The 12936-nt window shown below is 40.2% G+C and overlaps 1 protein-coding gene across 1 annotated transcript; it reads left to right on the plus strand.

The window, feature by feature from the left end:
* The first annotated feature begins 213 nt into the window (after positions 1 to 213).
* Positions 214 to 12024, plus strand: si:rp71-68n21.9 (kelch-like protein 9). The gene is made up of 12 exons (XM_061089096.1): positions 214 to 224; positions 831 to 968; positions 2102 to 2149; positions 3183 to 3325; positions 3921 to 4102; positions 4728 to 4860; positions 5201 to 5397; positions 5614 to 5689; positions 6464 to 7021; positions 7682 to 7861; positions 8092 to 8205; positions 10481 to 12024. Exons 1-12 carry the CDS (start codon positions 214 to 216, stop codon positions 10978 to 10980), a joined length of 2280 nt encoding a protein of 759 aa, XP_060945079.1. The 3' UTR covers positions 10981 to 12024.
* Positions 12025 to 12936: the final 912 nt, after the last annotated feature.

The following is a 12936-nucleotide window of genomic DNA, read 5'->3' on the forward strand; positions in this document are numbered from 1 at the left end:
TCACAAACCTTCATGGAAATTGGTTGATTCGTTTTTGAGTAATCTTGCTAACTAACGGACAAACCAACACACAAATGTAAATCGGTGAAAACATCAATCAATCATTTAAATGGTAATATACTCAAAGTGAAAACACTCCTTACACTTAGCTATTGCATTTTACTTATTACTTACTGATGCCTATTTCTGACTCTTGCTGCTGTAATATTGAAAATGTCCCCATTGTGCGATTATCTTATCTTATAGGATTATCTTATATTTTATTATCTTATATTATCAAACAACTGAGAAGTAAATACAAAAAACAAACACTAGGAAAGAACGTTGCTATAAATAAAAAACATGTCCAAATATACAAAAACAAAGTCCAAACACAAGGAGAATACAAGTGCAAACCAAATATCACAAAGTCTATGAATTAAACAACGAGTCCAACACAAAGATAAATCAAAAGACTGTAACAGGGGGAAAACTCGAGAATGAAAAAAATCCAGAACTAAACCAATCAGTGCTTGAACCTTGAACAGGCCGGATTCTCACCAGCATCTAGAAAACACAGTATGAGTATGTTTCATGATTTCAGCTTCATCTAGAGAAAGATATACAATTGCCATTAGAAATGTAAGAATCAAGCACGATAGTTCCAAACGCTTACTAAAAGACCTGAAAAAATCCTGTGTGAAACTTTCTGCTCATTTAACCCACAGTATCTGACACACTGTGGTGTTGAGCGTCAAGGTGCAGAAAGACTCCGACGGCGATACACAGAAGTAGAACAGGAAGTGGCTGAGGTCTGTGTTAAGCTACAGACACTATGATGCTTTGCTCAGACGCCTCAGATCTCCAACCAGCGTGTACAGTGCAGCAGACGCTCTCTGCTCAACTCTTCCTCTCGGAGCTCTGGTTGGTCCCACGGTCAGGCTGGAGAAGGGCCTCGGGTCCAATCTGCTGAGGAGGATTTCTTCCAGGTAGGTTGGGATACGGCCCTGTGTGAGGCGCCTGCACTAACCCATGATAACAGAGTATTACAAAGCTGCACAGGAAGGTGCATTTAGCCTAAAGAGTGTAGTGTATAACTTGTTTTATTTCTGTTAAATATAATGTATGATGTTAATGACCCCGAGGTGTTGTGTCTCTTCATTATGACACTGATGAGTTGAGAAAGAATTAGAATGTGGTAGATCCACTTCACTGTGCTTCATGTAAGAGCTTACTTAAAGTGCAGAGGAGCCCCTCAACTATCGATCACACCTTAGACAATTTACCCATTGATTCTGAAACTCATTGTATGTTATTACTAACATTAAATAGTTTTAAATGACAGATCATGATGACATCCATTATGGTGGGGCTCTAAAAACATGATTAACAGGTCAAAACAACCAGAAGAAAGAAGAAGTATTTTAGAAAGAGGACACCAACACGCCCTCATATGGTGCAGTTATGTGCTCCAGGATATTTTAACCTCAGTTTAGAAATTGAAATGGGTAAGACAACAAGTACACACAAGAGAAACGGCCATTACAGATTTGAGTCCTGTTTGCAACAATAGAATAGAATAAGCAAAAATCTATGGAGATCCTCAAATATATAATTGAAATCTTTTGTCAGATTATATTTTGGTTTAATTCAAATATATGCATGTGGATAATATTTTGAGCATCTATTTACAAAAAGAGAAGCTGCAGCGTCTCTGACTAAAGTTTCAGATAAAAAAATACACAGGAAAAAAATTTTCGGGGGGGGCTCAGCAGACACAGTAAATAAATGTCAGTGACAATAAATGCATTTTGGTAAAGACTGAACTAGAAGGTTTAAAGTCAAGGTCGGTGAAGTTTGTATTGTCGGTCACGTTTATCACAGATAATTTATCAGAGTCTGAAATTGTGTGAGAAAGGTAAATTCACTTCAGGAAACTTAAGAAAAATCAGACTAACTTAGTGTCAAAAAAGAATCATCATACACGGGATGTAATAGTTTAGCTTCTTGCATGGATGAACTTCCACATAAACAAACTGTCTCCTTCCTCTGGGGACAAAACCTCTATAGCACCAGACAAAAAAGCTAATAATATAAATACTTTTTTTTTTTTTGTCCTCAGAAAGTCTCGCCAGCGGAACGACAGTCCTCAGGAGCCCAATGAGATGGGGTATTTTTCTTTTTTTATTCAACACCCTTAAAAGACAGAGGATAAATTCAGGGTGTCACTGAATGCATCACTAACTGGAGCTTTATGTTTAAGTGTCTTTATGTTGGAAACACAGTCTTTCAAGTTAAAAGTGTTTGATTTCCATATTTGTAATCCTGTCCTAGCCTGTGTCTACAGTGTTAAGTTTGATATCTACTACTGCACCCTGTGATTAATGCTAATAAGAAACAAATTTTACATTTATTAATGATTTACTTAGTTACTCTTGAAACAGTTTTGCCAAAATATTAAATCATTTTGATTCTTGACTTCCTCATGTTACATTTTAAATAATGTACCATGAATAAAGCAGGTAAGGTACAACATTTTGGCAGTTTGAGTGAAACTGGTTTTAATTATAATGTCAGATTAATACTTAAGTACAATAGCTCCATTATTCTAGAAACTGACAGTTTATACCTTCGTTTTGGTTTATGTAAAGTAAAATAATATTTAGTTTTGTTTGCCAAGTATTTCTCTTTGTTTTGTTTTTTTAACCTGGACTTACTGTATGTGAGTAGTTTGGCAGGAAGCACTTTCGAAAGAAGTGTTTTTTTAAAAAAAGCGTTTGCTAGTTCCTTCTTTTTAAGGGCACAGACGCACCCACACACACACACACACACACACACACACACACACACACACACACAGTAAGAAAAACAGATGGGTGACTTTCGTCAGCTGTGTTAACATCTGTCAGTTCTGATGAAGCAAGTTGAACTTGTACACAACTTGAAACGAAAGAGACAGAGAATAAAAATTTGAATCAAACTGAATATACAGTTAATTAAACTGTCAAAATAGATCTGTTTTTTTTTCTCAGTTGCATTAAATTGCTTCTATGTTGCTGGTTAATAAAATCAAATCAAATGAAGCAGTTTTTAGTACAGCTTAATCTCTATATGCTATTTGCTTTGGGGAAGTTAAATGTCACAGTTATACACCTCCTCCTCCTTCTCCTCCCACTCCTCCTCCTCCTCCTTCTTCTCTGCAGGGGAAGTGGAGACGAAAGCGGGACTGGGAGGCTGAGCCGCAGACGGTCTCTTTTTGGCAGCAGGCATCAGTCCAGGGATCCACCGAGACCTCCAGCTCAGCCGGAAAGACCCCCGGCTGCAGCTGAGAGACCTGTGCACCAAGGTGCGTGGTCACTGGCTCGCCTGCTCCAATTCCATTTCACTTTTCAATTATTACAATACATTTCTTCCAATAAGTGTTCTCCTTACATCGAGATATTTAAGGATAAAGTCAAGATTCACATGTTTTCTCAGGCTTTTAACTGTTCTCAGTATGTCTCTCTATGTTTTTTATTACGTTTTGGTTTAACGACTCTGGTCGAATAAATACATTTAAATGTGCTTTATACATAAACTTATCTTGACTTAATATTTGACAAAAGACAGAGGAGAAATTTTGACATCCCGATGAAATCTGTTTCCAAAGTATTCAATGCAAACACGGAACGAATGCATAAAATGATAAAGGACTCGGTACATTTACTCTAGTGGTGCTCAACAAGACTAACAACATTCATACAAGTACAAATATTTACAACGTATGCAACATTTCACCAGGAAACATTGAACCTTTAAGAACATCAATCTGACTGTTGCAGTTGAGAACTTTTACCTCTGATTCTGGCATTTTGGGGTTATTACTTCTACACCTTCTATACAATCCATGCACCTGCCTTAAAAGCAGTATCATGACTTTAATCACATCTTTGATGCTATAGATGACAGGCCTCCTCCACAAGCTGCTGCTCCAGCTCCGGCTCCAGCTCCGGCTCCTGCTCTTCCCTCGCCGCCTGTGAAGATGCCGCCGAAACGCCCGGACAAAGCAACCAAGCCCAAGCTTCCTCCTCGACCGCTGTCCAAGGTGTTCAGCAGCACTGACCATGGAGCAGCTGTGTTGCAGGTAGACGTTGTGACTGACAGGCAATACCATTCATCAGCCTTCTTAATCCACAGACACCTTTTCGGCAGTTTCAGAATCAGAATCAGAATCAGAAGTATTTTATTGCCAAGTACGTTTACACATACAAGGAATTTGCTTTGGTTATTGGTGCCTACAATGAACATAGAAACACAAAAACGCAATAAATACAACATACATAGAAGAGCAATAAAAAATAGGAAACCAGTATATATTTACTCACTGTTTACTTCTTATTTACTCACTTTTTACCAATATTTATACAAAGTAACATTTATTTTGACATAAACATTTCTGAATAAAAATATATAAAAGATAAAAGATATAAAAAGTAGAGTAAAAAAGTGAAATGCTAAATGCAAAAAAACCGTGAACAGTATCAGATTGCAATATGCAATGTAATGCAGTATAATATAATATGATATGATATATTGTGTTAATCAGGTGGGGGTCCCGGCCTTGTTTCTGTGATCTTCTTGGTGGCTCTTCTTTATCTTCTTTTTTGCCTTCCACCAACACCTCCTACATTCTTCCACCAGCTCCAGATATCTAGATATTGGACAGATATATTTCAGAGATGTTCAGGTTTGTTTTCTCTCTCACACAGGGCTTTGATCATTTTCGGGCAGATACGACTCTCTGCGATGTCATACTGGTTCCAGGGGATAGCAACGAAACCTTCCCAGTCCACAGAGTCATCATGGCTTCATCCAGTGACTATTTCAAGGCCATGTTCACTGGTGAGTGGTCATCGCTCAACAACATACAGTATAAACATCCATTCCAGTGACCCACTCCTTCTATGCTTTCGTCGTGTTTCTCCACTCTTTTTTTCACACTGTAGTAAAAGAAGAGGAAGTGTGTGGTGGCCATTTTTCTTCACTTCTGCCTTATATTCTTCTGCTGTTAGATTACTTGACTTCTACTATTCACTTCTTGTGGATTGAGCAACTGCAAACTTTTTATAGTCAGCTTTGTCTTTGTATCTTGCTGACGGTGCCGTTTCTGCACCGGACAAATCTGCAGAATAACTTTTTCACCTTGTCCGTGACTCTGTACTTTTTTTTTGTCTTTGCTCAGGAGGCATGAGGGAGCAGGATATGAAAGAGATCAAACTGCATGGGGTGACTCAGTTGGGTTTAAAAAACATTATAGACTTCATTTACACATCCAAAGTCAGCCTGGACATGAGTAATCTCCAGGACACCCTGGAGGCTGCAAACTTCTTGCAGGTCATGCCCGTGCTGAGCTTCTGTAATCAGCTTCTGAGCAGTGAGGTGAGAGGGTTTTTTAAAAAGTTATATGTCACATTTCTGCACTCATCAATTATATTCGAGGGTACTGAAGGACAGAGCTCATTAAACTGTCCTTCCCCTACACCTTTTCTTTGTGTTAGCTGTACCGTGCACAATGAAAAACGTCATGACTCAGCCAATATGAAAGTGATGCAGAAAGTAAAGAAAATAAACTATTTTCTGGGATTTTGTTCACAGATCACGATTGATAACTGTGTGGAAATCGAACGCATCGCCACTGACTTGCTTCTGGAGGACGTTAAGTTAAATATAGGTAAGAGAAAACTATCTTTGCAATTCATGTTAACGATATAATATGTAACGATTCTTCATTCAAAAGTGTTTCCAGCCAGTTTAAACTCAGAGGAATCCCCAATTGTATTCAAGGGAAGGTTTAATTTGTCGGCTTTTAATTGCAACATTTCCTCTTTACATGTGGCTATATCCGTCTCTGCTATGACTTCAAATATCCTATGATGAACAAACTGCTGGCTAGGTCCCCTGTCTGCAATTTTTATGGTCACTTGAGAGAGATCAGGATTATTCGTTGCTGTTTGCTATGTAATGTAGATTTTCATTGTTATTGTTTTGATTGAGAGACCCCTAGTGGCTGAAGTGTCATATTGTCAGTTTAACGACTAGTGCATCAAGAGTTTTATTTCCAATCTCACCAATCAGAAGAAAAAGTCCATATAATGGACCCGATGTAAGATCACTGAAATTCATCGTACCAATCTTTTTGGTTCAATAACTCAAACTAAAAAAACACTCAGAAGAGTGTATACCTCCAGGCAAACTCACAGATATCAATCAACTAAAGTGTTGAAAAAAGTAGGGAAAAATCTGGATCTGTCTCTTCGTCCAGATCCATTAAGCAATCTAATGGGTTCTTTCTTGACCCATGCCCCATAATTCCACCAAGTTTTTTTGTAAATCCATTTTTTGCGTAATCCTGCTGACAATCTAACCAACAGACAGGGGGAGGGAACAAACCTTTTGGTGGAATAAACTGAAAGATTCATATTACTCTTTTTTTCTTTCAAACCAGGTCAGTTTGTGAGTTATAACCTCTCTGCCATGGTGCAGAGTGACCGTTACCTCCAGCTCTCAGAGACCAGCATGGCCAACGCTCTGGCCAGCAACTCGCTGGAAGGTTTCTCTGAGCTGGAGCTCTACAACATCGCCAGAGGATGGCTGGCCCACGACCACCCCAAACGTCGCTCGTCCATCTATTCTTTAATGCGTCATATTCGCTTCCCACTGATGAGCCCCAATGAGCTGATCCAGATCTCACAGGATGATGAGGAAGGAGGCGACTCCATGATGCGCTCTGAAACGGCCTGTGTGAACCTCCTGCTTGAGGCCAGCAACTACCAGATGATGCCGTTCATGCAGCCGGCCCTGCAAACTGAGCGGACCCAAATACGCTCGAACTCCACGCATATTCTGGCGCTGGGCGGCGTGATGAGGCAGCAGCTGGTAGTGAGCCGCGAGCTGAGGCTGTATGATGAACACACTGACCACTGGAGGGCCCTTAAACCCATGGAGGCTCCACGCTACCAACATGGTGTCGCTCTTCTGGGCGACTTCCTGTTTATTGTTGGAGGTCAGTACGACCACTGTACACTGTACTGCAAACCGTCGACACTTTCAGGACAATGCTCACATCACATTACCTAGAGAGTAAGCGTTGACTCCTTCAGGCGTTTCGGTACGAACAGTTTGACACCAAAACATTTGATTGAGACACAGGAAATGCAAGAAAAGGAAAATATGGTCATATTGTTTTTAGAAGTTGTAAAAGTGTAATGAGGGAATTGGACTTACTCGTTGTGTTTCTGGAAAGACGTATTCTAAGTGACTAAAACTGTTTTCAGACATGACCTGCGGAGCAACTCTTGATATTTGCGTCCGGACTTTCTCCGCAGATTGCCTTTCAAACATGCACAACGCTTTCCGCTCAGACGCGTTCAAAACAGCAACGAATCCTTTGCAGGATTCAGGTTAAGGGGTGGTGCAGAAGGCAGAGGCAGGAAGTAACATATCAATTCTGCTGCAGAGGTCACGTGTTTTCGTTTACATCACATCGACATCAGCGGACATTTGCAATCACACATACATCATCTCCAGAGAAACTCCAGGGGATCTCCGTAGTTGATTGCGTGTCTAAAAGCTGCTTAAAGGGAGGTTTGGGGTATTTAACCTGTGTTGGTCAGCACCTGTGTTTGTTGGTCGTTTGGAGGTCATTAACTTGTATTCCCCACAGGCCAGAGCACATACGACACCAAGGGTAAGACGGCAATCGACAGCGCGTACCGCTACGACCCGCGCTTCGACAGGTGGCTTCAGATTGCTTCACTCAACGAGAAGAGGACGTTCTTCCACCTCAGTGCTTTGAAGGGGAGACTGTTAGCAGTTGGAGGAAGGAACGAGTCCGGAGAGATCGGTGAGCTGCTGCAAATGCTTCTTCTACCTCTGTTGTCAGTTTGTGCACTGATGATTCATTTCCATCATTGTTTCATATATTATGTAATACATGAGGAATTGCAGTTTAAATTACTGAAATTAGGGTACAATTTCAACTATTGTGCTAATAGATTATTGAAAACTACTCTATTATACTATGATACTGTGAATGTGAATAAAGTTTTGACCCACTTGTGTCTCTGTGCTCAGACACGGTGGAGTGCTACAACCTGAAGAAGAACGAGTGGACGTTTGTGAGCAACATGAATGAGCCTCACTACGGTCATGCCGGAACGGTTCACGGTAACCTCATGTACATCTCAGGTAAAAAAGTTTGTTATTCACACTAATTTAACGAATTTCAATATAATTAATCTGGGGATCACATTCCGATAAACCACAATTCATGATGCGCTGATAATCTGAAATGAATGGCTCTACTCCTGCTTAGTAACAATTTACTAATAAGTTCTCTATCACTTCAAAGCCATTAATAACGTTTGGGTTTCCTTGTAAAGGTAAATTACTTTCACTAGGAGGTAGGATTTTGGGTAACATTGCAGGACATCCAGAACATGAGCCATTTATTAACATTTTTAAGAACATAGTTTATTCTGTATATCCAATTATTCAATGCACAACATGGCAACAGAAACGTTTATCACTGCATAAGTATTAGTAAATGTATCATTAACGTTAAATAAAGTTTTCAAGTGAAGCTTTTGAATAATGGTTTTATAAATTGTTTATTTTTGGAAAGTGAATATAAAAATAATAATAGGAATAAGATAAAACCATTGAAGATAGATACAGATTAAAGAGGTTGCTGCCTTAGATTAAAAACTTTCAAAATAGAGAGAAGAAAAAAAAGACACAATAGAGAAAATTAGTGACTGGCAAACAAAATAAACTTCACACGTTACTGTTTAAAATGTGACTCAAATGTTGGTTTCGATTCCATAAGATTTGTCGTTGAAGGTCTGTCAAGATTTAGGAAACAAAAGCTACTGTAGGGGAAAGATCGTGGTCATGCTTAGAGTTACAGAGAACTTGTATTTGTGGTAAAAGTAAACACAACCCATTCTTTGCATTCTCAAACCATCCAACCAGACTTCCTCTTATGTAAGGGTGTGCAACATTGTTGTGAAGCTTCAGGGCAGGACTTGTCGAGAAACACTACGCACTCATTTTAGATGTTTCAGCAAATGACTCATAAACAGTCATCACATGTCAGCCATTGTCAGATGTACAACTAGACTCCTCGAGCCAAATACATTGACCTACGCAAAGCAGAATTTGTGCATCTCGTGTGTTTGGGTCAATGTGAAAATGCTCCACAAAGAGTTTTAATTGTTGCTAAAATATATAATTCAATATCACACAAGCAGAAAAGCCTTAAGCTGTTCACTAACCCTGTAATCAAGATAGAGAATTCAGACTGAAATAGAAACCACGACTCTGGGTTTACTTATAATATTAATATCAAGCAGCTGTGTAACATCTGAATTAAATTGTGATTTTCTTGCCCACTTAGACTTTTATAAATTGTTTAGGAAGATGATACAAAAATGTGGAAACCCTGTCATTCATACAGATCACGTCCATCAGTGTTCACATCTCAACCTTTTCAGGCAGATTTGACAGCGGTTTTCTAAATATGAGAAAGTTCCACCTTGACAAGATGAATTTTATACAGCACTTGCATGGCCGACCTTATTTGAAACCACTTCCTGTTTAGCAGCAGCCTCAGCGGCTGCTCGTTGTCTGATCCGAGGCAGGTTTCTTAGCAACGTTGGACAGGAAACCGGCCTCTTGTGGTAAGAGCAGAAACATAAGTATCACACGTAGGACGGAGAAGCAGGAAACACAAAGACATGTGGTTGAGGGGGCCCAAGGTGTTTTTCAAGAACGTTAAAACCCAGAAATCGATACTGCTGCACAGTGTTGGGGTCTCCGGATTTCTGCAATCCCACTCTGACAAAGAGGAACGAGAAACAAAACTCTAACAGTATTGTCACGCTTTAATGCTCAGAGCATGGTTCACAAGACAGAGGTTTTTTTGTAATATGCACCCTGATGGGAAGCTCTTCTATTCTCTTTATACATTTGGCTCCTTCCTCCCCTGGTTGAGGGTGTTTCTAAGCCAAAGGTCAGGATCTTCTGATGACATCAAGGCAATAATACCTTAGTTAAAGCAATCAGGCCAAGATTCATTCAGTTGTACAGGATACAGCATGATCAAGGTTACATTGTGTAAGATTCGATCATGATCAATCAAAGGGGAAATGAGCATGGTTACATTGTGCACGATCAAAATGTTACATTTCTCTTACGGTTGGTAATCTTTATTTATTTATTATTAACTAGAATACAACACAGAAGTTATGTGGTCACAACATCCTGTATCAAACCATATACCGTATAATTTCAGTCCAAAACAGTGTCTTGCAACTCACGCCTTTTACAAAAATAATAACTCAAATAAAAAAAAAATTCTAAACTACAGGCAAATTGACTTAGGATTGTATATTTTTCACGATTTACATTAAATATATATATATATAATATCATGTATGTTGGCTTCTGCTCTGTCCCTCAGGTGGAATCACCCGGGACGCCTTCCAGAAGGAGCTTTGGTGCTATGACGCTGTGGCCGACACCTGGAGCCGACGGGCCGACATGAGGGAGCTCCGCGGACTGCACTGCATGTGCACCGTGGGAGACAGACTCTACGTCATGGGCGGGAATCACTTCCGAGGCAGCAGTGACTACGACGACGTCCTGGGCTGCGAGTACTACAGCCCAGACACGGACCAGTGGACGGTGGTGGCGCCCATGTCCCGGGGCCAGAGTGACGTCGGAGTGACTGTGTTTAACGGGCAGATCTATGTAGTGGGAGGGTATTCGTGGAACAGCAGGTGCATGGTGGACATCGTGCAGCGGTACGATCCAGAGCAGGATGCGTGGGACCGAGTGTTCAACGTGCTGGAGCCTCTGGGGGGGATTCGGGCCTGTACGATGACGGTTCATCTGCCGGAGGGGTCAGTGGACGAGGCTCAGATACAGGAGTGTCCGCTGCTGCCTACAGCGAAGAGCTGAGCGCACGCCACAGAGCCGAGCCTCTCCTACTCTGACCACCAAAGCAGAAAAGTGAGATTTGTTTTTGGTGGTTTTGCAAAGTCAAGCTGCCGCTACTAGCATGGCTATACAGCAGTACAGTACAAAAACTCATCTTTGCATCTTTCTTCAAGCACCATCTTTAGTATCATTTCCTTTCCTTGCACTCACTGTCAGCCATGCAGCGTCTCTCCGACTCAGCTCCTTGTGGTTCTTTCTCTCTGCAGTTATGGTAAATGACAGGAAACGGTCAATGCATCCTGACAGAGAGGTCAAACCCACGGAGTAGCTTTGTTTTATACTGTAGGTCAAAGTCAGGGGCATTATAAGAGATGAGACAAACCATGTAGATAATCTTGAATAAACTGCAGCAGGAATGAGTCCTGATATACAGGAATGAGTTTGCATCTTTGCACTTCTCAGTTTCCCAATCCCCAGTTGAAGTGTTTTCAAATGGGATTTAGAAACGTCTAATATATAAACTCTGTGGGAATCACAAGCTCAAGACATTTTCCTTTTTTATTCCACAAAATAAACATCAGTAAATACAGACGATACAAAGGTTGTCTGGAAATGAAACATCATCCCACAGAACATGAATTTAAATCTACTCTGATGTTTTAATGTTGGCTTTTTACTTCTAGTGATTATTATTTTTCAAAAGTCACAAAAGTGGTTTTCATTTGTGAAGATTATCTTGCTGAACATGCTATGTGAATGTCATAAATTCAGTTTTTCTCTGAGCTTATATTCTGCAACGGGCTAAAAGTCGATGGAGTTGGGTTCCCTAAACTCTCATCAGGCTCCTCCCCTGCTCCTCCAAATATGGGTACCTCTGGTATCAAAAAACCAAGATGGCGCTGGCCCCAAGATCAACACAAGGTCTGAGCTCACAGACCAGGAGGTGACGTCAACCGTGTTCTTACTGTGGAATCAAAGATATTATTTTGCAGCCCACACAGCTTATCATGCAGTGTGTGGGAGAAAATACAAAATAAAAGCTGAGCTCATTTCCTCTTGATTACAGAGTTGTTCCCCATCGTCCTGTTTTCTTCCACTGTGCCCACATTTAAATACAAGAAGGAACCTGGAATTTTTATTACGTTTTTTCCAGTAAAACAGGTTTGTTTTCAGTTTGGATTTGGACCATGTTGCCAAAACAAAAGCTCAGTCACCTACTGTCATGTGGTTTTGTATATTTATGCTGATATGCAGTGTTTTGAAGCCTGAGTGTGGAGCTGTATGGCAGTAATATGCAATAGCAACACACTTTCACAGCCTTTCTCTTCATGTGTGATGTAAGTGAATGAAGATAAAGCTGCCGTTGAAAATGCATCCTTCACTTCCAGATAAGACAACAGACTGCTGTGATATCCAAAGAAAACTGATACTATGCATGATTGTGTTTAATAACAAAAAATAAAAATGACCGTCAGCGATATTTTTGGAGAAAATATGGCAAAAGCTATTTTGAATATGCTTACGTAGTTCTTATATACTATATAATATATAAGACATAATCTAATATGTACTACGTTCTTTGGTTAAAATGCCCACAGTCAAATTTAATTCTAAATGTTTACTCACAGTTTCCATCACACCCACCATGTACACGACCAAATGCAATTAATCACTGCACAGGAAGATAGCATTGGCCATCTGGCAGACTCACGTCACCTTGAAACTTCAAGTCTTGTTTTATTTGGCTGATCTGGCCTTGTGCTTTCGTCTAGAGTGCAAAGTATTTAAAACACAGAGATTAGATCGACCCATCTTCTCTTTTAAAGTAATACTGTAAAACTATTCATCTGGATTTCTGAACAGAGCAGAAACAAATGGGTCTGACCATGTGGAGTCACATTATTAAGCTGGCGTCTTGTTTTGTCTGCTGTGGGGCAAAGATTTTAAATATACAAAGTATATACAGCAAGCAGCTGA

This window comes from Limanda limanda, chromosome 16 (assembly GCF_963576545.1).
Source record: "Limanda limanda chromosome 16, fLimLim1.1, whole genome shotgun sequence".
NCBI classification, from domain to species: domain Eukaryota; kingdom Metazoa; phylum Chordata; class Actinopteri; order Pleuronectiformes; family Pleuronectidae; genus Limanda; species Limanda limanda.